Source organism: Trachemys scripta, chromosome 14, assembly GCF_013100865.1.
Source record: "Trachemys scripta elegans isolate TJP31775 chromosome 14, CAS_Tse_1.0, whole genome shotgun sequence".
NCBI classification, from domain to species: domain Eukaryota; kingdom Metazoa; phylum Chordata; order Testudines; family Emydidae; genus Trachemys; species Trachemys scripta.
The window spans coordinates 5,142,073-5,168,795 of NC_048311.1; the positions used below are offsets into that span (position 1 = coordinate 5,142,073).

General features: G+C 47.9%; 1 protein-coding gene across 1 annotated transcript; it reads right to left on the reverse strand.

Annotated features, from left to right (window-relative positions):
* Positions 1 to 8,068: 8,068 nt before the first annotated feature.
* Positions 8,069 to 26,349, reverse strand: LOC117887589 (butyrophilin subfamily 1 member A1-like). Its single transcript, XM_034790232.1, has 4 exons — positions 26,088 to 26,349; positions 13,636 to 13,917; positions 9,140 to 9,282; positions 8,069 to 8,131 (listed from the first exon to the last, which is right to left on the reverse strand). The coding sequence occupies exons 1-4, from the start codon at positions 26,347 to 26,349 to the stop codon at positions 8,069 to 8,071; spliced, it is 750 nt and encodes a 249-aa protein (XP_034646123.1).
* Positions 26,350 to 26,723: the final 374 nt, after the last annotated feature.

Genomic DNA, 26,723 nt, shown 5'->3' on the forward strand with positions numbered 1-26,723 from the left:
GGCTGTGGGGGGATGGGGTCGGGGGGTGCCCGGCTCAGAGGGGCTGGGCTCAGAGCTGGGGGTCAGGGCTGTGGGGGGGATGGGGTCAGGGGGTGCCCAGCCCCTTACCATGTCACTTAACTCCGCCTCCCCCCTCTCCTGGAGCCTCAGTGCGCTGCATCCAGGAGCGGCCCTGGGCAGCGCTGCAGCGACGTGGCTTGGACAGGACCTGAGCTCCTCCCCGCTCAGAGCCGCGTGCTAAGGGTGCGGGGATGCAAGCTCCAGCCAAGCGGGGAGGAGCTCAGGTCCTGCTGGAGCCACAGTGCTGCAGCACTGCCCAGGGCTGCTCCTGGACGTGGCGCGCTGAGGCGCCGGGGGATGGGGAAAGGCGGAGGTGGGGGGGAGCCTCTGACATTTTTTGGGGGGGGGCCCTGCGGGGCCCGGGGTCTGGGGCAAATTGCCCCACTTGCCCCCACCATGGGTGGCCCTGTCAAATCCTCCCTCTTCATCTCACAGAGAGGGGAAACCTAAACCAGAGTCTCCCACATCCCAGCTGGGTAACGTAACCCCTGGACTAAAGGTTATAAGGGAGGGTTGCCTCCTCCCTGTCTCCCACCTCTGTTCTGTGTAGCGTTGGGTGGCATCTGAACACATGTATTGGATCAGACCCCAAGGGTAAGACAGATGCTCCTCCCCCCATCTTCCCCTAGTTTGTGTGTTGCTCTGGGGCAGAGGAGGGAGATAGATCCCCAGACATCTAAAGTGAAGCTGCAGTGTGCTCCATGTGCCACGAGTCACAAACTTAGACTCTGAGAGAACTTTTACAACAGAGATTTATGTACCAAGTCAGTTTACGTGCCTACAGGGTTAGGTGTCAGCCAAGTGGGGGGTTGTGGATGCCGGTGGCTAAAACTGGGATTGAGCTGCCCATGTCTGGGGTTTAGATGCCTAAATTTCCTTGTAGATCTGGGTCATAATGCACAATGCAATTCCTCTTAATATAGAGTTAAGATTGAGAGGACATATACTTGTAATTTAAGGGTAAAACACATTACAGGGATCCTGTAATTATCCCTAAAGTGTTATGCACCCAGGAAATACAGAACTAAGGTTAAATTTAAAAGAAATCCAAACATGCTATGGTCTAGAAATGCAACTAAGGCACCTAAACAACCTTAACTCTGCCCTGTAGTAACATCATGAGGGGGGAATTGAAAAACATTGTGTGCCTTTAAAATCAGTTTTATTTAATGTAGAACCTCACAGACTGCTCTGCATTGATCAGACCTGTATGGAGATGAGGCTGAAATCCTGTCCTCTCCCACATTACAAGGGTATGGAAGGGCCAGAAAAACAGGGGAATGCCATCTGAGGATCCTGTTAAATACTAGATAAGTCTCTCCGGTTTCATCTACACTGCAAAAAACCCTTCAGCAGTGAGTCTCAGAGCCTGGGTCAACTGTCTCAGGCTTGTGGGGCTCACACTGTGGGGCTGAAAAATAGCAGGATAGACATTCCCACTCAGGCTGGCACCTGGGCTCTGAAACCAGGCAAGTGGGGAGGGTCTCAGAGCCTGGGCTCCGGCCTGAGCAGGAATGTCTACATTGCTAATATTTAGCTCTGCAGTGCAAGCCCCACTCAGTTAACCCAGGCTATAAGACTTGCAGCCACAGGTGGGTTTTTGCACAGTGGACGTACCCACAGTCTCCATCAATGAAGCTGACCAAGCTGGGCTGGTATATTCATGACCCTGGGCTCAAGGTGCCATTTCTGTAATTCCCATGGGGTTTATTAGGACAAGTGGTCCCTTCCCCTTCAGAGCCCGTCTGTGTCAGCACGAGCAGCCCCTGAGCTCACTGGTTGGGCTCTGGTGCTGATATGGAGATGTTCTTCATTACTCATTCTAACAGGCTGTTACTCCACCTGCTAAAATTGAGCTAAAAGAGTTAAACTGAGACTCCACTGCATTAAAAGTGGTTTTCAATTAATTTAAGTTGGTTCAAGAGAGCTAACTCGAACTGACATGCAAACAGAGCTGTAAACAGGGGAGTTTGAGTGGGAGTTCTGTTGGATGAGAAGGCTATGACAGATACAGAGGCAGCAGTGGTAGTGACCCAAGCAGTGGAGGACACAATAAAGATGACGGGATGTGGAAGCTGCGGTATGTACATGATCCTGGAGGGGGTACCTGAAAAGAGTTTCGTCTGCATGAAGTGCCGCCTGATAGAGCTGATGGAAGAAAAGATCTGAGAATTGGAGATGTAGGTGGAAACTGGTTGAGTTTAGAAGGGGGTTCGAGCAGATGATGGAGCAAAGACATAAGGAGGCTGAAGGGAAAAGCTCAGACTTGCAGATGGAAGCAGGACCAAAGAACTCTGAGGGGAGACTGATGGGTGAGGAAAGTGGACAGTGGAAGCATGTGACTAAGAGAACCAGGCAGAGGAAAAGACGGGCTAGGGAAGGAGAAGTAGAGCTCAGGAACAGGTTTGCGGAGTTGCAAAATGAAGAAGGGGCACAGCAGGTGGTCACTGAAGGTGGGAGGGCAAGGAAGAAGAGAAGAGCAGCTAGTCCTATAGGAAAAGGGGAAGAGTCAATGGAGATAACACCACCAATTATGAGCCCCAGGAGGATACAGGATGGGTTGAAAAGGATTATAAGGGAGAATAGGAATCGAGAGGGCTTGCAGCCAGAGGGAACAGGGGATAGATTGGAGAATCGCACAATCACCAGGAAAAGGCAGGTCTACGTGATTGGGGACTCCTTACTGAAAAGAATAGACAGGCCTGTAACCAGAGCTGATCCAGAGAACAGAAGGGGGTGCTGTCTGCTGGGTGCTAAGATACGGGATGTGGACCTGAGGCTGAAGAGGATCCTCACGGGGGCGGGAAAGAATCCACTGATTGTCCTTCATGTGGGAACAAATGATACGGCTAGATTCTCGCTGGAACATATCAAGGGAGACTATGCCAGGCTGGGGAAGATGCTTAAGGAAATTGAGGCTCAAGTGATCTTCAGTGGGATTCTGCCTGTTCCTATAGAAGGGCAACAAATGTGTGACAAGATTATGATGATCAATAGATGGCTCAGGCAGTGGTGCTATAAGGAGGGCTTTGGGATGTATGGCCACTGGGAGGCATTCATGGACAGAGGACTGTTCTCTCGGGATGGACTTCACCTGAGTAGGGAGAGAAATAGATTTCTAGGATGGAGGCTGGTACAACTGATTAAGAGAGCTTTAAACTAGGAATTTGGGGGGAGATGGTTGGGAGATGTCCAGGTAATCTCCACGCCAGATTTCAACATTGTGAGGGAAGAAAACGTAGTAAGAAAGGATACAGCCATGGGTAGGATAATGGACATAAGGAGGAAGAGTAGTGTAGATACCAGTCTAATAGGTGATACTGGCGGTAGAATGTCTGTGTCTAATCGGGTAAAAAATGTGAGCAAGGCTAAACAGCAAAAATTAAGATGTTTGTACACTAATGCGAGGAGCCTAGGTAACAAAATGAAGGAACTAGAGCTACTGGTGCAGGAAGTGAAACCAGATATTATAGGGATAACAGAAACATGGTGGAACAGTAGTCATGACTGGAGTACAGGTATTGAAGGGTATGTGCTGTTTAGGAAAGACAGAAATAAAGGTAAAGGTGGTGGAATAGAATTGTATATCAATGATGAGGTAGACTGTAAAGAAATAAGAAGGGATGGAATGGATAAGACAAAGTCTGTCTGGGCAAAAATCACATTGGGGAAGAAAGCTACTAGAGCCTCCCCTGGGATAGTGCTTGGGCTGTGCTATAGACCGCCGGGATCCAATTTGGATATGGATAATGTGAAAGTAGAATGAATTATATTATAAAAGTAGAATGGGTTAAAGAAATGCTGTATGTTCCTTTAAGCAGGAATGAGGAATGTTGAGATAAAGTTATCAGGAAGAGAAACATTAAGGTATTCAACAATGGGTCCACTTAAGCTGATGGTGGGACATTAACAGGAGATCGGTAAGAGTTAATAAGGAAATAAGATATGTGTGTCTAGCCCCAGGTAAACTTATCAGTTCTGTTCCCTTTGTCATTTTGTTAAGTTCCCGCCCTTTTTATCTGTATAAATAAGGTGGTTTAAGCCTTGCATGGCACTCACATTATCTGGGTGTATTAGCAGAGCGCTTTTGCTAATAAACAGAGTAGTCTGACAAATTGTGAGTCCTGAATTTGACTTTGACAATTGAGACCTCTTTAATGTTTTTAATGAAGTAAATACTAATGGGAATTTTGTGATCATGGGAGACGTTAACTTCCCAGATATAGACTGGAGAACAAGTGCAGGTAATAATAATAGGGCTCAGATTTTCTTAGATGCAATAGCTGATGGATTCCTTCACCAAGTAGTTGCTGAACCAACAAGAGGGGATGCCATTTTAGATTTGGTTTTAGTGAGTAGTGAAGACCTCATAGAAGAAATGGTTGTAGTGGAAAACCTTGGTTTGAGCGATCATGAGCTAATTCAGTTCAAACTGAATGGAAGGATAAACAAAAATAAATCTGTGACTAGGGTTTTTGATTTCAAAAGGGCTAGCTTTAAAAAATTAAGGAAATTAGTTAGAGAAGTGGATTGGACTGAAGAACTAGTGGATCTAAAGGCGGAGGAAGCCTGGAATTACTTCAAGTCAAAATTGCAGTAACTATCAGAAGCCTGCATCCCAAGAAAGGGGAAAAAATTCATAGGCAGGAGTTGTAGACCAAGCTGGATGAGCAAGCGTCTCAGAGAGGTGATTAAGAAAAAGCAGAAAGCGTACAAGGAGTGGAAAATGAGAGGGATCAGTAAGGAAAACTACCTTATTGAGGTCAGAACATGTAGGGATAAAGTGAGAAAGGCTAAAAGCCATGTAGAGTTGGACCTTTCAAAAGGAATTAAAATCAATAGTAAAATGTTCTATAGCCATATAAATAGGAAGAAAACAAAGAAAGAAGAAGTGGGACGGCTAAACACTGAGGATGGAGTGGAGGTTAAAGATAATCTAAGTATGGCCCAACATCTAAACATATTCTTTGCTTCAGTCTTTAATGAGGCTAATGAGGCGCTTAAGGATAATGGTAGGATGATGAATGGGAATGAGGATATGGAGTGTGACAGACCCAGACCAGTGGGGTACAGGAGTCTGGTAGAGGGCAAATATACTGGTCACTGGATGAGTAGTTTTCTGTTCCCTGAGTGACCAGAGAAGGGGCTGCACTAGAGTAAGCAAGAACCTGCTAGAACCAGTTAAGGCAGGCAGGCTAATTAGGACACCTGGAGCCAATTAAGAAGAAGCTGCTAGAATCAATTAAGGAAGGCTAATTAGGACACCCGGGTTTTAAAAGGAGCTCTGTGGTGCGAGAGTGAGGAGCTGGGAGCAAGAGGCGCAAGGAGCTGAGAGTGAGTGCTGCTGGAGAACTGAGGAATACAAGCATTATCAGACACCAGGAGGAAGGTCCTGTGGTGAGACTAAGGAAGGTGTTGGGAGGAGGCCATGGGGAAGTAGCCCAGGGAGTTGTAGCTGTCATGCAGCTGTTACAGGAGGTGCTATAGACCGCTGCAATCCACAGGGCCCTGGGCTGGAACCCGGAGCAGAGGGCGGGCCCGGGTTCCCCCCAAACCTCCCAATTGACCTGGACTGTGGGTTCTTCCAGAGGGGAAGGTCTCTTGGCTGTTCCCCAACCCACATGGTGAATCTCTGAGGCAAGAAAATCCGCCAATAAGCGCAGGACCCACCAAGATAGAGGAGAAACTTTGTCACAGGAGGTAGATATTACCACATCCAAGGTAGAAGCCAAACTCGAACAGCTTAATGGGACTAAATTGGGGGGCCCAGATAATCTTCATCCAAGAATATTAAAGGAACTGGCACATGAAATTGCAAGCATATTAGCAAGAATTTTTAATGAATCTGTAAACTCAGGAGAATTCCTAACATAATTCCTATTCCTTGTTTAAGAAAGGAAACAAACAGTAATCCGGGTAACTACAGGCCTGTTAGTTTGACATCTGCAGTATGCAAGGTCTTTGAAAAATTTTTGAAGGAGAAAGTAGTTAAGGACATTGACGTCAATGGTAATTAGGATAAAATACAACATGGTTTTACAAAAGGTCGATCGTGCCAAACCAACCTGATCTCCGTCTTTGAGAAGGTAACAGATTTTTTAGACAAAGGAAACACAGTGGATCTAATTTACCTTGATTTCAGTAAGGCATTTGATACAGTTCCACATGGGGAATTATTAGTTAAATTGGAAAAGATGGGGCTCAATATGAAAATTGAAAGGTGGATAAGGAACTGGTTAAAGGGGAGACTACAATGGGTCATACTGAAAGGTGAACTGTCAGGCTGGAGAGAGGTTACTAGTGAAGTTCCTCAGATATCGGTTTTGGGACCAATCATGTTTAATCTTTTCATTACTGACCTCAGCACAAAAAGTGGGAGTGTGCTAATAAGGTTTTTGGATGACACAAAGCTGGGAGGTATTGCCAGTACAGAGAAGGACTGGGATATCATACAGGAAGATCTGGATGACCTTGTAAACTGGAGTAATAGTAATAGGATGAAATTTGATAGTGAAAAGTTCAAGGTCATGCATTTAGGGATTAATAACAAGAATTTTAGTTATAAGCCGGGGACGCATCAATTGGAAGTAACAGAGGAAGAGAAGGACCTCAGAGTATTGGTTGACCACAGGATGACTATGAGCCACCAATGTGATTTGGCTGTTAAAAAAGCTAATGCGGTCTTGGGATGCATCAGGCGAGGTATTTCCAGGAGAGATAAGGAGGTGTTAGTACCATTATACAAGGCACTGGTGAGACCTCATCTGGAATACTGTGTGCAGTTCTGGTCTCCCATGTTTAAGAAGGATGAATTCAAACTGGAACAGGTACAGAGAAGGGCTACTAGGATGATCAGAGGAATGGAAAACCTGTCTTATGAAAGGAGACTCAAAGAGCTTGGCTTGTTTAGCCTAAGCAAAAGAAGACTGAGGGAGGATATGATTGCTCTCTATAAATATATCAGGAGGATAAATACCAGGGAGGGAGAGGAATTATTTAAGCTCAGTACCAATGTGGACACAAGAACAAATGGATATAAACTGGACATTAGGAAGTTTAGACTTGAAATTAGATGAAGGTTTCTAACCATCAGAGGAGTGAAGTTCTGGAACAGCCTTCCAAGGGGAGTAGTGGGGGCAAAAGACATATCTGGCTTCAAGACTAAGCTTGATAAGTTTATGGAGGAGATGGTATGATGGGATAGCCTAATTTTGGCAATTAACTGATCTCTGACTATTAGCAGTAAATATGCCAAATGGCCTGTGATGGGATGTTAGATGGGGTGGGATCTGAGTACAGAGAATTCTTTCCTGGGTGTCTGGCTGGTGAGTCTTGCCCACATGCTCAGGGTTTAGCTGATCACCATATTTGGAGTCGGGAAGCAATTTTCCTCCAGGGCAGATTGGCAGAGGCCCTGGGGGTTTTTCGCCTTCCTCTGCAGCATGGGGCACGTTTCACTTGCTGGAGGATTCTCTGCACCTTGGAGTCTTTAAACCATGATTTGGGGACTTCAATAGCTCAGACCTAGATTAGGGGTTTATTACAGGAATGGGTGGGTGAGATTCTGTGGCCTGTGTTGTGCAGGAGGTCAGACTAGATGATCATAATGGTCCCTTCTGACCTTAAAGTCTATGAGACTCATCCCACTGGTCCCAGACACTGACCTTTCTGTCTCTTCATCTCAGATTGAAGGATCTCTAGGGGAAGAAAAGGGCAAGAGGTGAGATTTCACCCTGTCGTGTTATAACAGTAACCCCACACCTAATGTTACTGTCCCAGACACTGACCTTTCTGTCTCTCCATCTCAGATTGAAGGATCTCTAGGGGAAGAAAAAGGCAAGAGGTGAGATTTCACCCTGTCATGTTATAACAGTAACCCCACAGCTAATGTTACTGTCCTAGACACTGACCTTTCTGCCTCTCCACCTCAGATTGTAGAGTCTCTAGAGGGAGAAAAGAAGAAGAGGTGAGATTTCACCCTGTAGTTTTTATTGGGATAACTCTACTGTCAGTCAATGTAATGGGCCCAGACATTGACCTTTCTCACTCTCCATATCAGGTCATAGGGTATCTAGAGGGAGAAAAGGGGGAGAGGAGAGTTTTCACTGTCATGTTTATGGTACGGTTCCCACTATTAATGTAACTACAATTATGAAAACAAGGCAGACAAACAAACAGGACACATGGACAGATCTGTTTCAACATCCCTGCAGCCAGCGTGCCTGGTGCCTGGACCCTGTCACACTCCTGTCAGATGTGGCTGTTGTGGGAGTGGGGGGAGGGAAGATCTCTGTTTATCCAGTTCACTGTTTGCACCCCTCTATGCCCATCCTCTCCCCAGCCCAGACTGTGGGGATGGGGGCAGGAAGTGAGCAACGGGAATGAGGCATTGACCATGGGCTAGATAAGGGACAGGGTCTGCTTAGCTCAATCCTAGGCCAATTCCTGACCTTGTAGGTGGTACTTGCCCCTGGTCCTAATGATAAGTGGTAACAGCTCCTCCTAGGATCTAGGAAGATGGGAGGGGGGGAAGAATGGGGTGGAGGTGCCTTTCTTTAGCTGGATGTTCAGGTCAGCAGGATCTCAGGCTGAACAAACCTTAGTGTAGATAAGATAACTGCTAATCTGTCCATTTTGACAGCCACTGCTTTGCCCTTCTGCAGCTCCTACTCAGCTAGATTGGGGTGGGGGGAGGCAAGCACCGACTAGGGAGCAGAATTGGCCCTAAGAAACCCCCCTCTCTCCTCCTTTGCGTTCTGTTTTTCCTGCAAGCAGCCAAGTTACAGATGTCAGCGCTCCAAGCCCAGCTCACTGAGCCCCACATGGTGTTTCAATCTGAGCAATGTTGATCCCCAGGGAACAGTTCAGAATCACAGTCGATTGGGATCCTTGAGTGAGATCTAAAGGGGTGAAACCACTTGACACTTCTCGGTTCACATGTGAAGTCATAATTCATTCAGCTCCTTATTCATCCTCAGCCCAGCTCCCACTGCCTGAAACTCCTCTAATTTAATCCCTGTATCTTTACTTTTGGTTTTGTTTTAAAATCAATCATTCAATCAAGCAATCTCTCTCTCACCAAATTCCCCCCTCGGGTTACTTCACCTTTCTCTCTGTGTTGCTTCCAGAAGCAGTAACTTGCCAGGGGGATGAGAACAGTCAGGAGAGCCAGGATCACCCCCAGAGCCACCATCCAGGGACTGACCCTTGGGAAAAACAGCTCTGCAAGAGAAAGTGCCATTGAGTTGGGAGCAAACACGTGCTGAATAAAGGCAGGACACAGTGACAGTTGTCACATAGTGACTAGATAAAAGAATCTCACAGGGAAATACACAGTGAGCTGTGGCTGTTTTGTGCTTTATTATTAAGCCAATGAAAGTTGAAGATTTAGCCTGCTTACTGAACATGGTTATAGTGGGAGGGGTGTGTTGGGGGTGGGGTGGAGCTCTGCTGTGCAGCTATCCTCTCCTGGCATAAGTTCAGGCATTCCCTAGGTTGCTCTAACTGATCCCAAGGCTGCAGCCAGTGCAGACTGGCCTCAGAATCAGAGAGTTGTGACCAGCTTCCTGACACCCCCGACTCTCCTGTGCTCACCGGGGCTCAGTTACACAAGAGAGTCTGGCCCAAAATATAATACAGGAAAACTTGAGCCTGGAAATTCAGAGTAAAAATTCCTCCAGATTCCTCTTCCCTGGGCCTGGAGCAATGGCTGACTAGAAGGTCCTTGATAAGTGATTAGTGCAGTGTATTGAAAACTGTAAAAATTACAAGCTGACACTTTAAATCCTGAAGAGATTCCTGGTCCTGCTTGCAGGCTAGGGGGCTCTGCAGGGAGCATGCATCTGGGTCATCTGCTGTTACCTAGACCAAGGTGAGTTGAGTTCTGCCTCGCTGCCTTAGGGAGCAGTCTGCTTTGTCTCGCTCTGTATTTGTGGTGTGTTAGACTTCTGGATTCTTAGAAATAAAGCAGTTACATTGCAACTTCCAGGAAGAGTATTTATGTTTTGTTTCTAAGGGCTGGTCTACACTGGGGGGGGGGAGGATCGATCCAAGATACGCAACAATCAACAAGTTACAATCGAAGTATCTTGGATTGAATTACCTGGGGTCCACACGGTGCGGGATCGACGGCCGCGGCTCCCCCGTCGACTGCGCTACCGCCGCTCGCTCTGGTGGAGTTCCGGAGTCGACAGTGAGCGCGTTTGGGGACCGATATATCGCGTCTTAACGAGACGCGATATATCGATCCCGGATAAATCGATTGCTACCCGCCGATACGGCGGGTAGTGAAGACGTACCCTAACTCTCCATGTGTACACCATGAACATAATAATCACATCTGTCCGGGCATACCGAGAGGTTATTAAGCAGTGCAGCACTTTGAGATCTCAGATGAATAGTACTTTACAAATGCAATATTCTTATTATTACAATGATGAAATATGCATTCTGTATTAACAAAGCAATTTGGTAGATAATAATACATCAAATCTGAACTATTGTTCTAAAATATAAGCTGCTCTTAGGCAAGATTTTGTTTCTGCATATTTTTGGATCTGATCCTTTATAGCTAGCACTCCCAAAGCTCCCATTGACTTGGTTATGCAGGGAAGGCACTCTGTGACTGTGAAATGAAAAACAATAATGTATGTCCACAGGGGCGATTGGGATTATGCTGGCTGTGGAGCGCTGCGTTTACTGCCTTCTGTGCAATTAAAAAAAATTACAGCCTGATCCTCAGTTCTGACTTGGGCAAATCTCTCATTTAAGGCAATGGGAGTTTTGTCAGTCTGAACTGGAGGACAGGGCCCTCTCCCCACATGGAGAACTGTGATGGTCACAGCACACACTGAGAAGTTAGATACAAACATAAATACTCTTTCTGGAAGGTTGCAGAATAACATGACTTTATTTCTTGGAAACCAGAACCTTAACTCACAAGGACCCTGTCAAGGCTGGATCCCCACTTTGAACTTTAGGGTACAAATGTAGGGGCCTGCATGAAACTTCTAAGCTTAACTACCAGCTTAGCTCTGGTTCCGCTGCCACCATTTCAATTTTTCCCTCCCTGGGAAGCCTTGAAAAAACCTTCACCAATTCCCTGGTGAATACAGATCCAAACCCCTTGGATTTTAAAACAAGGAGAAATTAACCATTCCCCCTCCTTCCTCCCACCAACTCCTGGTGAACACAGTTCCAACCCCCCTGGGATCTACAACAGGGAGAAATTAACCATCCCCCCTCCTTCCTCCCACCAACTCCTGGTGAATCAAGATCCAAACCCCTTGGATCTTAAAACAAGGAAAAATCAATCAGGTTCTAAAAAGAAAGCTTTTAATTAAAGAAAAAGGTAAAAATCATCTCTGTAAAATCAGTATGGAAATTAACCTTACAGGGTAATCAAACTTAAAGAGCTCAGAGGACTCCCCTCTAGTCTCAGGTTCAAAGTACAGCAAATAAAGATAAACACTCTAGTAAAAGGTACATTTACAAGTTGAGAAAACAAAGGAAAACTAACACGCCTTGCCTGGCTGTTTACTTACAAGTTTGAAATAGGAGAGACTTGTTTAGAAAGATGTGGAGAAGCTGGATTGATGTCTGGTCCCTCTCAGTCCCGAGAACGAACACACTCCCCAACAAAGAACACAAACAAAAGCCTTCCCCCCCCCCCAAGATTTGAAAGTATCTTGTCCCCTTATTGGTCCTTTAGGTCAGATGCCAGCCAGGTTACCTGAGCTTCTTAACCCTTTACAGGGAAAAGGATTTTGGAGTCTCTGGCCAGGAGGGATTTTATAGTACTGTACACAGGACAGCTGTTACCCTTCCTTTTATAGTTATGACAGACCCACAACTGAGAGAGGGGCTGCTCCCTAAGGCAACTGGCATGACTCACCCTACCTTGCTTTACGTTGGCTTGTCTATAGGAACAGTTAGTGCACTGCAGGCTGGGCTGTAAACCCACCTTGCATTAGCCTGCTGTGCACTAACTAGCTGGATGCACCCTGCTGCTCTGCATGAAAAATTCTGGTGCCCTTTGATCTGTTCCCATTTCAAAGTAGGGTAGATTGAAGTGTGCTACGGAATTGTTAGTGCATGTAGCAGGGTCCCCACAGACAGTTAGTTCGCAGCAGGCTAGTGTGAGGCAGATCTTCACCCTGGCTTGCCATCAACTAACTGTTCCTGTAGTAAGTCCTGATTTTGCTCACACGCTTTCCTACAGAGTCCTCTAGCACCTATAGCCGGGAGCTGCTAACCGCAGTGGCCCCCTCCACCACACACGCTCTTAAAGGGATAGGTTCAATTCCAACACAGTCCTCAGTGAAGTGGGCTGTAGTCCACGAAAGCTTATGCTCTAATAAATTTGTTAGTCTCTAAGGTGCCACAAGTAATCCTGTTCTTCTTTTTACAGTCCTCAGTACAGCACAAGAACACAGGAGAATTCCCTTCTCCCCATTGAGAAGAATGATGATTGCTGGGTACTGAGCTGTTATGAAAATCCAGCCAATGGCATCCCAGCCTGCAAGGTGCTAAACACCCTCAACTCCTACTGGAGTCAAAGGGTACGTCTACACTGTTATTAGACATCTGCAGTTGGCTCTTGTCAACTGACTCAGGCTCATAGTTCCCGGAATAAGGGGCTGTTTTATTGCAGTGTAGACATTTGGGCTCAGGCTCTGGGACCTTCCCACCTCACAAGGTCCTAGATCCTGGTCTGCAACTCAAGTCCAAACATCTACACTACAATTTAACATCCCCTTAGCCTGAGCCATGCGAGCCTGAGTTAGCTGGCACAGGCCAACCCTGGGTTTTTAACTTCAGTATAGACATATCCTAAGAGAACTGAGGTTGCTCAGGACTTTCCAAGACGTGCTCAGCACCTTGAAGGTTCAGGCCAATGAACATTAGACATAAGAATGGCCGTACTGGGTCAGACCAAAGGTCCATCTAGCCCAGTATCCTGTCTACCGACAGTGGCCAACGCCAGGTGCCCCAGAGGGAGTGAACCTAACAGGCAATGATCAAGTGATCTCTCTCCTGCCATCCATCTCCACCCTCTGACAAACAGAGTCTAGGGACACCATTCCTTACCTATCCTGGCTAATAGCCATTAATGGACTTAACCTCCATGAATTTATCCAGTTCTCTTTTAAACGCTGTTATAGTCCTAGCCTTCACAACCTCCTCAGGCAAGGAGTTCCACAAGTTGACCGTGTGCTGCATGAAGAAGAACTTCCTTTTATTTGTTTTAAACCTGCTGCCTATTAATTTCATTTGGTGGCCCCTAGTTCTTGTATTATGGGAATAAGTTAATAACTTTTCCTTATCTACTTTCTCCACATCACTCATGATTTTATATACCTCTAAAATATCCCCCCTTAGTCTCCTCTTTTCCAAGCTGAAAAGTCCAAGCCTCTTTAATCTCTCCTCATATGGGACCCTTTCCAAACCCCTAATCTTCGAACCTATTCTAATGCCGTATATCTTTTTTGAGATGAGGAGACACAATGACAAATACTCTCTGCCCATGTCTGCAGTGTCTCAGTGACTCAATGTGCAGCACTGATGGGCACTGACCTGCTATGGAAATCTCTGACTCTCTCTCCTGGTTGAGTTGGGGGTTCCTGACACAGCAGGACACTTTCTGGTTGGACTCTTCTGTTATAACAATGGCAATCTCTGTTTGAAACAGGTCATCGTCCTCTTGGGATATTTTTTCAGAGGCTGATGGTAAGAGCTGCCCCTGTAGAGCTCTCCACAGCACTTCGGGCTCTGGGTACCATCCAGATGATCGGCACACCACCCGGATCCCTCCGTCCTGATGTCCCTCCATAGAGATGACAGGATCAGAGCCCAAACCTGCAGAAGAAATAAATGAACTCGTGACAATCCTACAGTGCCCAGTAATGACCCAAATGTTTTATTACACTATTAGCAAAAGACATTTCCTATTATAATAATCAAATGTGAGTCCACAAGTGTGATTGGTCAGCTAATCTGTCGAGATTCATATTTGATATACAGTAAAATTAATGTTAATGTCAGGGCTTTTCTATACACAACTTGCTTCAGTTTTGTTAAAATGGTTTAGTTAATCAAACCCCTGTGTGGACACTCATAAATCAAGAAGGAATTGACTCAAGCTAAATCAGTATAAGCCAATTTCAAATCCATTTAAGAATGTCCACACAGAGGTTTGCACTAGTTCATCAAAACCAGTGCATATCTATGTGCAGATATGCATTAAATTAATTCTCTAGTAAAAAACTTTGTTATAGAGGAGTTCAGGTTGCTTTGGCAGTGCCCTGTAACCTTCTAGAGTGCAGAAGTAGTTAGCAGAAAAGAGTTCCCCTGAAAGCCAGGAAACACACTCAGCAAAACATAAACACAAACACTAAATAAAAAGGAAATGCAGGGTTAAAATAATGCCTCCCACAGCAGATCACACTTGTTTTTTTTTTAATTACTGATGAGCTAAACTGAAATAAAATCATCTTAATCTGAAGCAAGAGTCTTGCAGGGCCGCCCAGAGGATTCAGGGGGCCTGGGGCAAAGCAATTTCGGGGGCCCCTTTCATAAAAAAAAGTTGCAATACTATAGTAACAGTATTGTAAATGTAAAAAATAACCAGTGAAATACATTCAAAATTAATTTTTAGTAATTTGAAAATACATGAAATACATTATTTAAAAACATTAAATGCTTTAATGGTATGTATATATTTGCAATTACATAATGGGCTGTCGCTGGGTGATGGTGATGGTGCCAATGGGCTGTTGCTGCCTGGGGGTGGCGCTTCGGTTGCCCAGGGCTGGGTGGGGAGCTGGGCTCTGGGTCAGGGGGTGCCTGGCTCAGAGGGGCTGGGCTCAGAGCTAGGGGTCAGAGCTCTGGGGGGGATGGGGTCAGGAGCCTGTCCAGCTCTGAGGGGCTGGTCTTGGAGCTGGGGGTCAGGGCTGTGGGGGGAATGGGGTGTCCGGCTCAGAGGGGCTGGGCTCAGAGCTTGGGGTCAGGGCTGCAGGGGATGGGGTCTGGGGGTGCCTGGCTCAGAGGGGCTGGGCTCAGAGCTGGGGTCATGGCTGTGAGGGGGATGGGTTCGGCGGGTGCCCAGCCCCTTACCATGCTGCTTACCTCTGCCTCCCCCCTCTCCTGGAGACTCAGCGCGCCGCGTCCAGGAGCGGCCCTGGGCAGCGCTGCAGCTCCGTGGCTCCAGCGGGGCCTGAGCTCCTCCCCGCTCAGAGCCACGTGATAAGGGGGCGGGGCCGTGAGATCCAGCAACGTGGGGAGGAGCTCAGGTCCTGCTGGAGCCATGGCGCTGCAGCGCTGCCCAGGGCCGCTCCTGGACGTGGAGCACTGAGGCACTGGGGGATGGGGGAAGGCGGAGGCGGGGGGGAGCCTCTGACATTCTCGTGGGAGCCCCTGCAGGGTCCGGGCACTGGGGCAAATTGCCCCACTTGCCCCTCCCTCTGAGCAGCCCTGGAGTCTTGTACCTTAACCAAAAGTGAATTCAAACAGATTTTGTAATTGCGAGGTCAGTGTGTGCACAGAGAGGCCCTTAAGTTGCTTGGAATTTTCATACAGACCATCCAAGAGAAGGAAACAACTTCAAAGGAGAGACAGAGAAGGGATGGGTGTCTGGACCCTTCCCACTTGGATTCTTGTTCAGAAGACCACAGGCTCAGGAGTCCTCTCCCAGAAGGGGTGTCACTCACAAGGCTTTGGTCCAACAGACTCATGGGAAATGTTCAAGAGCCACAGACAAGAACTGAGGTTAAAAGGCCTAAGATGAAAATTATATGTAAAGCCCCGTGCTTCTGTTGCTGTTCCTTTTCAACAGTAGTAGTCAATATTCATTTTGTTCCTGCCAGAAGAGTGGAGCCACTGTCCACTGACTCCAGCTAGTCGGGGACTAGCAGGTAAACAAAGGGAAAAGGTTTTGAGCCCTTGCAGAATGATCAGTAGGGCACCTCCAAGGGTGGGGGACAATTCCCCTCTCAAGTATAAAGAAAAAAAGTGCCAAACTCTTTGGTTAGTTCAGTCAGTCCCAAAAGGTGACAGCCACACCAGAGGGGAGGTGAAGATCTCCGCCCTGAGCACTGATATTCACAGGTCTGCTTTTATTGCAGCAAGAAAATAACCAGAAAAAGAAGGATACCAGACTATTCAAAGAGCTGGTTGCTGGCTGCTGGTTCAGCTCAGGGCGGTGTGGTGACATGAATGCCAAATCAGTAGTGTATGTTTTTGATACTAATGTTGTTGTTGTTTTGTTTGCAAAGTTTTGCTGTATGGATGTAATAATAAGACAGTGTTTAGATTTAGGAGAGCAAAAACAACAAGGAGTCTGGTGGCACCTTAAAGACTAACAGATTTATTTAGGCATAAGCTTTCGTGGGTAAAAAAAAAACAAACCTCACTTCTTCGGATGCATAGATTTAGGAGGAGTCTCAGTTAACCCTCAGATTGTCCTCTTATGAACCTAATGATTGTTTTAGTTTCAGCAGCTTTACTGATGTAAGCAGGGTCTGAATGAATTCTTCCCTGATAGCTAGCTGGGAGGGGGAGATACTTTGCTGTATTTATGTAAATACAGTTTGCTCCTGCTCTGCTTAGATATCTAGCAGGGAGAGTGGTGTTTTGCTCAAAGTAATCGACTTTGGCTGGTGTTGGGTCACAAATCACTTTAGTACTGTATGCAGGGGTAGTGAAATGCTGTTACCAGTGTTGTAATTATTGGAGATTTACAGGGAAGCAGGACTGTGCTTAACGTGTCCCAAATTAAGGGAGTGACTCTCAGCTGAAAGGACTTCATTAAGCCAGGGGGCTGACTACCAGAGCCCTGTGAAACTGAGGCCTGGTCTACACTAGGCGTTTATGTCGAAGTTAGCGCCGTTACATCGAATTGACCCTGCACCCGTCCACACCGCGAAGCTATTTAGTTCGACATAGAGGTCTCTTAAATTCGATTTCTGTACTCCTCCCCGACAAGGGGAGTAGCGCTAAATTCGACATGGCCATGTCGAATTAGGCTAGGTGTGGATGGAAATCGACGCTAATAGCTCCGGGAGCTATCCCACAGTGCACCACTCTGTTGACGCTCTGGACAGCAGTCCGAGCTCGGATGCTCTGACCAGCCACACAGGAAAAGCCCCGGGAAAATTTGAATTCCTTTTCCTGTCTGGGCAGTTTGAATCTCATTTCCTGTTTGGACATCGTGGCGAGCTCAGCAGCACTGGCAACGATGCAGAGCTCTCCAGCAGTGATGGCCGTGCAATCTCAGAATAGAAAGAGGGCCCCAGCATGGACTGATCGTGAAGTCTTGGATCTCATCGCTGTGTGGGGCTATGAGTCCGTGCTTTCCGAGCTGCAATCCAAAAGACGGAATGCAAAGATCTACGAGAAGATCTCTAAAGACATGTCAGAGAGAGGATACAGCCAGGATGCAATGCAGTGCCACGTGAAAATCAAGGAGCTGAGACAAGGCTACCAGAAGACCAAAGAGACAAACGGACGCTCCAGATCCCAGCCCCAGACATCCCGTTTCTACGAGGCACTGCATTCCATCCTCGGTGCGGCCGCCACCACTACCCCACCACTGACCGTGGACTCTGAGGATGGGATATTGTCCACGGCCGGTTCCTTGGACATGTTAGCGGATGGGGAAGATGAGGAAGGAGATGAGGAGCACGAGGCAGTCGACAGCGCTTACAACGCTGATTTCCCCGACAGCCAGGATCTCTTCATCACCCTTACAGAGATCCCCTACCAACCATCCCCAGCCGTTAACCCGGACACAGAATCTGGGGAAGGATCAGCCAGTAAGTGTTTTAAACATCTAAACATTTATTTTTAACAGAACAGGAATATTAAGAATAACAAAAATGGGTTTCTCATGATTAGTTTGCCCTAGGCGCTTAACGTTTCAGTCCTAGGCAGTGCAACTATTGAAAAAAAATCTAACAATGTCTGATTTAGCATGATTGTTCTGCCCAAGCCGCTCTACTGTTTAGTCCCTGCCAGTGCAGCTACAGTAAAATGCGGTCTATATGTCCGGGGATAGAGCAGAAATCCTCCTGGGACATCTCGAGGAAGCTCTCCTGGAGGTAATTGGAAAGCCTTTGCATCAGGTTCCTGGGGAGAGCGGCCTTATTGGGTCCTCCGTAGTATGAAATGTTTCCGTGCCATGAGACAATCAAGTACTCAGGGATCATTGCCCTGCAGAGCAGGGCGGCATACAGCCCTGGTCTTTGGAGGCTTTCCTGAAGCATTCTTTCTTTCTCACTGTCTGAGATCCTCATCAGGGTGATGTCGCTCATGGTGACCTGCTTTGAATTAGGTAGGGGAATGTTAGTGTTGGGACTGCTTGCCCGTTCCTTTACAGAACTGTAACCGCTGGTTTGCAGCCACACGGTGGAGGTGGGAGAGGGGCAGCATACAGGGATTTTTCCCGGGGACAGCCGCAAGGGGGTGGGACAGGGGCAGAGTTCCTGCTTGCCAGATTGCTGGCAGCAGGGACTGGCATTGCTTTCAATGTGAAAGGAGGCCAGTGCTACTATTAAAGTTTTAAGCTGCCACAAGTCTACGGCTTACCATGTCTGCCTGCTACACAAATTCCGCTGTCCTGCCCCGCTTCTCAGATCTGCAGTGCAAGACCCCAGACACTGAATGCGAAGGCCGAGAATTCGACCTTGTCCTGAGTGTGCATGTGATAGGTGCTGTGCATGGTCTTGTTCACAGAGAAAGACTATGTTCTTTGTTCACAACTACATTTATCTTTCTGAGGAATTCACTCCCTTTTTCCCATTCCCACAGCCACATCTGCGACTGTCTCACAACCTAGCCTGGCATCACACTCCCAGAGGCTAGCGCAGATTAGGCGTAGGAAGAAGAGGACACGGGAGGACATGTTCTCGGAACTTATGGGCTGCTCCCGAGCCCAGGTAGCACAGCAGACCCAGTGGCGGGAGAACTTGTCCCAAATGCACCAAGCCAACATGGATCGGGAGGAGAGGTGGCGGCAGGAAGACCAGCAGGCGACTCAAACGCTGCTTGGACTAATGAGGGAGCAAACGGACACGCTCCGGCGCCTTGGATGTTCTGCAGGAAGGGAGGCAGGAGGACAGAGCCCTGCTGCACTCTATCTGTAACCGCCCTCCCCCGCCACCAAGTCCCATACCCCCCTCACCCAAAGTGCAAAGAAGGAGGGGCGGCAGAGTCCGTGCAAACTCTCACTCCACCCCTGCAGACAGCTCTAGTAGTAGAAGGCTCTCATTCCCCAAAATTTGACAAGTTCTTTCCTTCCCGCCTCACACAAGCCCCTGTCCAAGTTTCACCTCCCAGTTTCATGTGTAGTTGCTAATAAAAAATACGTTTCTGTTAATTACTGTTTCCATCATGTTCTTTTGGAGGAGGGGGGGAAGGGGAGGGAAGGGGGTTGGTAATTGGACAGGACAGTCACCTTTAGCAGGGTACATAGGCGGGGGCAGGTCCAGCAGCAGGGCACATACACAGTGCAGTCACTAGTTACCCTGGTCAGTCTGGGAGGTGGTTTTCATGTTCTGTGGTGGGGGGTGGGTTGCTCTGTGACTTTGTGGCAGGGGAGGGCAGTTACAGATCTTATGCGGCGGTCCTTATCCTGGATCACAGAGCCACGCAGCAGGGGATCTGTAACCGTCCTCCCCCTGCCACAAAGTCACATAGCCCCCCCCATACACACAGTCCTGATCAGGAGGGGTGACAGGCTCCGTTGAAACAACCAGTCCACCACTGCGGAGCCTGTCAATCCTGGAGTTTAGAAGCGTCATTTGCGTCACTACACTACACCCGCTCCCCACCACAGTCTGCGTCCCAGGTTTAAAACATTCCCGCAAAAACAGTAATAAAGAAAACAGTGTTCATTAACAAAGTAGAAGTGATTTTATTTCTAAACGTGTGTTGGAAGGGGGTGAAGGGGGTATGTAACTGGAGAGGATAGTCAACATTAACTGGGTACAGAAACGGGGGCAGGTTCAGCTTCTCTGTACACACACTTAAAAGTCACAGGTTACCCTGCTCACTCAGGAACTTTGCTTTCAAAGCCTCCCGGATGCACAGCGCGTCCCGCTGGTCTCTTCTAATCGCCCGGCTGTCTGGCTGTGAATAATCAGCAGCCAGGCTATTTGCCTCAACCTCCCACCCCGCCATAAAGGTCTCCCCCTTGCTCTCACAGAGATTGTGGAGCACACAGCAAGCTGCTATAACAATGGGGATACTGGTTTCGCTGAGATCACAGCGAGTCAGTAAGCTTCTCCATCTCCCCTTGAGACGTCCAAAAGCACACTCCACCACCATTCTGCACTTGCTCAGCCGGTAGTTGAAGAGTTCTTTTTCACTGTCCAGGGCGCCAGTATAGGGCTTCATGAGCCAGGGCATTAGCAGGTAGGCTGGGTCCCCGAGGATGACTATAGGCATCTCCACATCCCCAAGAGTTATTTTGTGGTCCGGGAAGTAAGTACCTTCCTGCAGCCGTCTAAACAGACCAGAGTTCCTGAAAACACGAGCGTCATGAACCTTGCCCGGCCATCCCACGTAGATGTTCATAAAACGTCCCCTGTGGTCCACCAGTGCTTGCAGCACCATGGAAAAGTAGCCCTTTCTGTTAATGTACTGGCTGGCCTGGTGGTCCGGTGCCAGGATAGGGATGTGAGTTCCATCTATGGCCCCACCGCAGTTTGGGAATCCCATCGCGGCGAAGCCATCTATGATCACCTCCATGTTTCCCAGGGTCACTACCTTTGGCAGCAGTACATCAACGATTGCCTTGGCTACTTGCATCACAGCAACCCCCACGGTAGATTTGCCCACGCCAAAGTGGTTTGCGACTGACCGGTAGCTGTCTGGCGTTGCAAGCTTCCAGAGGGCTATGGCCACTCGCTTCTGGACAGTCAGTGCTGCTCGCACCCGGGTGTCATTGCGCTTCAGGGCAGGGGACAGCAAATCACAAAGTTCAAGGAAAGTTCCCTTCCGCATGCGAAAGTTTCGCAGCCACTGGGATTCATCCCAGACCTGCAGCAGTATGCGGTCCCACCACTCAGTGCTTGTTTCCTGGGCCCAGAATCGCCGTTCCACAACATCCACATGACCCATTGCCACCGTGATGTCCTCGGCGCTGGGTCCCGTGCTTTCTGACCGGTCTGTGCTACTCTCAGACTTCAGGCCCTCACCGCGGTGCTGTAGCCTCCTCGCCTGACTTATCTGCATCTGCCTCTGGGAAAGGTGGATGATAAGCTGCGAGGCGTTGAGAACGGCCACAACTGCAGCGATGGTCGCAGCGTGCTCCATGCTCGCGGTGCTGTGGCGTCCGCGCTGTCACTGACTAGAAAAGTGCGCGAACTGATTTCCCGCCGGCGCTTTCAGGGAGGGAGAGCGGGAGTGATGGACGGATGAGGACAGTTACCCAAAAGCACCCTCGACACATTTTTTTACCCAGAAGGCATTGGCAGCTCCACCCAGAATTCCAATGGGCAGCGGGGACTGCGGGAACTGTGGGATAGCTGCTCACAGTGCACCGCTTGCAATGTCGACGCTTGCCCCGTTAGTGTGGACTCACAAAGTCGAATTACTGTCCTTAGTGTGGACACACACGTTCGACTTTGCAATATCGATTCCAGAAATTCGATTTAAGTAAAATCAAACTACTCTCGTAGTGTAGACATACCCTAAGAGAGGTAGGGATATGTGTCTGAGTTGGAAGGTGTAGCCTGTTTTCTAAGGGTCTTCAATGGACTGGCTTAATTTGTTTTATTGCTGCTATTTAAAGAAAAAAAGCTAAATAGGCTTCATTAGGTGCCTCTTTATTATGTTAAATATTCAATCAGAGCTGAAATCAGTTATGGTAGGACTGTGTTTCTGCCCTGCTAAGAGCTGAAATCACTTGAGCTGGGGTAGTGTTTCTGGCTAGCCTGTAAGGAGCTGAAAATTACAAAGAGACTGATGTGCAGCAGTCACAGCAGAGAGGCAGGTGGCAGCACAAGGTGACTAACAGTCAGTGGGTGAAGAAGTGCTTGGAGACGCAGCAAGTGGCCAGCAGGTCAGCTTGTGGAGAGGCACAGAGAGAGCGGTGAGAAGGCAGCCAGCAGGGTGGTGGTGGAGAGGTGTGATGAGAGGCTAGCAGGGCAGCTGGTGGAGAGGCGGGAGCAACGAGCAGGTGGTCAGCAGGAGCAACTGGCAGGCAGCCAGCAGGGTGGCTGGTAGAGAGGGATGGTGAGCGAGTGCCCGAGCAGCAGAGCGAATAAGGTGCCTCTTTACACCCCAAGGGTGGGAAATGAACCCTGCAGATGCACCTCTGAACTCTGGGTCTGCACTGACCAAGGACAGCAACTGTGAGTGGGGTCCAGAGAAGGGTCAGGTGCGTGAAAGGAATTTTGGGGTTGCTGGACTTAAGAACTTGAGGGGAAAAGGACACAGTCCAACCTACTTGGGGGTGGGTCTTTTGCTCATGGTTTATGTTTATGAATCCTGTTTGTGGGGTTTTCCCAAATTAATGCTGAGTTATTTCCCTCCTTTCATTAAAAGTTTCTTTGCTACACTCAAATTCTGTGCTTGCGAGAGGGGAAGTATTGCCTCTTAGAGGCACCTGGGGTGGTGTGTAATTATCCCAGGTTACTGGATGAGGGCTTGAGTCAGTTCTGTGTTGTATCAATGGAAAGGAACCCCTAGATATTCAACCCGGCCCTGGTTGCTGTTGGCTTCACCTGGCAGAAGAGTTACACTACGTTGTGGTGTCTTTATTCCAAACTGGAGCAACTCAGGGATGGGTATCCACAACTGTCCAAATGTGCATATTTATCTCATGTGTTATTATCCAAGGGTGGGAATTCCACTGTCAGACCAGACTGAACCCGCTCACTCTTCCTGCAGTAACATGGAATTATAGCGGGTACTTGTGTAACCAAAGTTTGGTGGGTTCCATGTACAGTACAAAAGGGAATGTCCTTGTTGTGGTTATAAAGTGAAGAATGTGTAATACCCAGTCATGGACATGACTGGCAGCTCAGGTTACCCATAGTTGAGAATTACTGTGCTGTGGATGGGAGTGAGTGGCTGGAAGGGTTTTAAGTAGAATGTAACATTGTCTGTCCATTAAAATGATGAAAAACACAAAATACAAGTGTATCAGAGTTACTGGCTATGATTGTTTGTTTGACAGCACTGATTAGAGGCCCCAGCTGAGACTAGGGCCCAGGCATGTTGGGCATTGTACACAAATCACAGGAGACAGTCGGTGCCCTGTGGAATTTACAGTCTGAACAGGCAAGACAGACAAAGGATGAGAGAGGAAAGAGAGGCCCAGAGACTTGCCCAAGTTTACACACAGCTCAGTAACAAAGGCAGGAGTAGAACCCCTGTCTCCTGACACTTAGTGCAATACACTATCCACTAGGAAACCTGCCTCTCATTTAGTGCTGTTCTAGCATATATGCACATGCTTCATATTCTCTGCCAATCACAGGGAGCCTCTACATAATCCTGCAGTTTCCTGAGCAGCAATAAGAGACTGGTTCTTCCCTTTGTGAAGACAGACAACGCCTCTCACCACACGCTGTGCAGCAGGGAAAAAGGATTGAATGAGAAGATCCATGTGAAGGAGCTGAGCACTGCTCAACTGATGGGCAGGGGAGAGGCTAAACTCTTCTGCTGCTTTCACTTACAAAGCTACTTTTAGAAGCACGTGTGACCACCTTGGGGTTTACAGAGCACGGCCCCTTCAAACCTGGGCTGGGGCAGAGGAAGGGCTTGGTGTTCCAGGGAGAGGAGATTGGAGAGAGGGAGAGCGACAGTGTGTGTGTGTCTGTATCTCCTCACAAGTGGGCTACAGCAGGCAGCTCTCACCTAGTGAAGCAGCCAAGAACCAGCCCAAAGTCCAAGAGGGACAGAGCAGCTGACTGGGGACACCCCAGGACGGGAGCCCCAGGAGGAGCACCTTGCCAGGATGGAATCAGCTGAGAAGGACAAACCAGAATCAGAACCCATGTCCCTGTCACCCAGAGCTGTATGGGGCCGTGGGTACTGGGGTTGTGAGTTTGCATTGGCAATAAAGAGGGAGGCTCTTATCCAGCCAAGTAAGGAGGTTGTTGCTCTCTGTGGTTTTGCAGACAGCAGCAGAAGAGGCCACCAGAGGGATTTGCTGGGGAAAGTTTACTGGCCCCAAAGACAACCAGGAGCACCCAAGCCTCACTGCCACTGGAACCGTGCCCAGGACTCCTGAACTCTGAGTGTAGATGCAGTGCTTGGTGCCTACCCATTTATATTGTGGTGCCACTGGGCCCGTGGGGCCTTGCATTGGCTCTAACCCTGTTTTATCGTTCCCACCATCTTTCCCCCTGTTGTTTTTCTACTTTCATTCTTCTTAAATACATATTTCCCTTTCCTATAATCACAGACCTATTTTGGTGTGTGTGCATTTACACTGGGGAGTTGGAACAGGTGCCCCTGGGTTGGAAGGGAGTTACCCCGCTGTGTTCCAGTGTGTGCCTGTTCTTGGCCAGAGTCACTCTGCAGAGCAGACTCCATCTTGAACATGGGGGCTCTACATTTCATACTAATGCCCACAAAATACTTGTCAATGCAGAATTACAGTTGCCCAGCAGGGCCTTGTGCATTTTCAAAATGTAAATTTCTGAAACTCAAGAGATACAAAGTAACAGCACACAGCACCCCAGCCCTGCAACCTTAATTCTGCCTCTTGGGCTGGCAATAGGTGCTGGGAATAGTATAGTGAAGGTGGTGCTATAATAAGAGTCATGAAGAAGGGCTATGGGAAGGTGTGATTGCTTGTGTTGTATTTCTCGGATTTGGATTCCAGCATCTATCTGCCTGCACTCCCACTGCCTTCCCCGTGTTCGCAGTCGCTGTAGTGACTGGTGGAGGGATTCATTTGAGCAGGCTGTCAGAGCTGTCACTGCGATATGAGGAGAGGTTTGTGTACCTTGAGGGATCAAGTATGTCTCATTTCAGTGCTGAGTTCTGTTGGCTGTGTCAGTGGAGGTGCACAGGGTGTCTTCCAGCCATGGGGATTGTCGGCAGTCCGGTGTTTCCTGCACCTGCCCTAAACCTCATGTCACAGTTACAGAACTAGCTACACCTGTCCCCTTGCCGGTCTCTCTGGCAGCACCTTCAGATGCCAGGCCTCCTGCCTTCATCTGTGCTGAGAGGGAATTTGTCAATTATCCCAATCTTAGACCAGACTCTGGATTACGGGACCCTGTGTATCAACCACTGTTACTCTGTGGGCACCAGACATGAGCCGAGATCAATCCCAGCTGGTGACATCAGTGTGCGGAGGATCAGCCATTGTTTGTCCCCAGTGTGCACAAAAAAGTTGTAATAATCACATGTTAATATCACCTGACTTTTTATTGGTGTTTGTGTATCTCATTAACCCCTTCCTCTAATGCAGTGGCTCTTAACCTTTCCAGACTACTGTATCCCTTTCAGGAGTCTAATAAAAATCAGATAGAAAAATACAGTGTCACGGCACAATATTACTGGAAAATTGCTTACTTTCTCATTTTTACAATATAATTATAAAATAAATCAATTAGAATATAAATATTGTACTTACATTTCAGTGTATAATGCATGGAGCAGTATAAACAAGTCATTGTCTGTATGAAATTTTAGATTGAATTGACTTTGCTAGTGCTTTTTATGTAGCCTGCTGTAAAATTTTCTAAAAAAAGAAATAAGTTGTAAAAAGATCTCTGCGTACCCCTGGTTGAGAACCGTTGCTCTAATGTCCTCAAATTTAGACCAGTAACCCTACCGCAGACTGCAAGGAGTCACAACATTTTTCAAGGTAATCTGAGTATGAGTGTGGCTTTTACAGCCCTTAGGGAAAAAAACTGTTGTTAAACAGTAAACTAGAACAAACCTTAACCAGAGCAGAGCTACTGACCCACTATTATGAAAAATATCAAGTGTCATCTCACAACGAACGTTCTGGCTCCAGTTATTACCTTATTTAAGACATCAAAGTATTAGAAGAAGTTACTGACCTGCTACCTGTAGTTCCAATAAAGCTTCTTCATAAGATACGCTAGACTGAAAAAGACACTTGTACTGCCCATTGTCTGACAGTCGGATGTCGTGTATTCTCAGGGAAACTTTCCCATTGGTGATGTCGTCTTTCAAGAGCTTAGTTCTTCCTCGAAATTCTGGTATCTGCTGTCCGTAGTGATCCTGTCCATCACGGTACAGGTGCACAACTGCAGAGTATTTGTATCGGAACCATCTCACCTCCATGTTCTCAGCGCTCATCCTGGGGGAGAGGTGGCAGGGCAGGACGGCCTCCCCACCTAGGGAGGCAGTGATTGGACGGTCAGGTCCAGTCACTGTGAACTGTGCTGTGAAATGTACAATGAAAAATGGAAATTAAATCAACAAGGGGCTGGGGGGGGGCATTAATTCAGTAGTAAGACACAGAGCAAGGGAGCGCCCTGCGTTAGAAGTGAACACCCCATACCCAGGCAGTGCCCTAGACACGTCTATGAGTGCTGAGAGTCACAAGCTTGGCGTAACTGAACCTCTGACTCTCTCTGTGGTCTGCTCAAGGAACGTCTCTTAGGTCCCAGGCCTCCAGCTGTCACCTCTCTCTGGGCAGGGACCCATGTCCCACTTCCTCCACACTGGGG

Excerpts from the sequence above, each read along its gene's own strand:
- LOC117887589 (XM_034790232.1), bottom strand. The coding sequence starts at position 26,349 with ATGAGCGCTGAGAACATGGAGGTGAGATGGTTCCGATACAAATACTCT. Across the intron at positions 13,918-26,087 it reads ATTGGAACTACAGGTAGCAG|GTTTGGGCTCTGATCCTGTC; the intron begins GTCAGTAACTTC and ends TTTCTTCTGCAG. Across the intron at positions 9,283-13,635 it reads GTCAGAGATTTCCATAGCAG|AGCTGTTTTTCCCAAGGGTC; the intron begins GTCAGTGCCCAT and ends TTTCTCTTGCAG.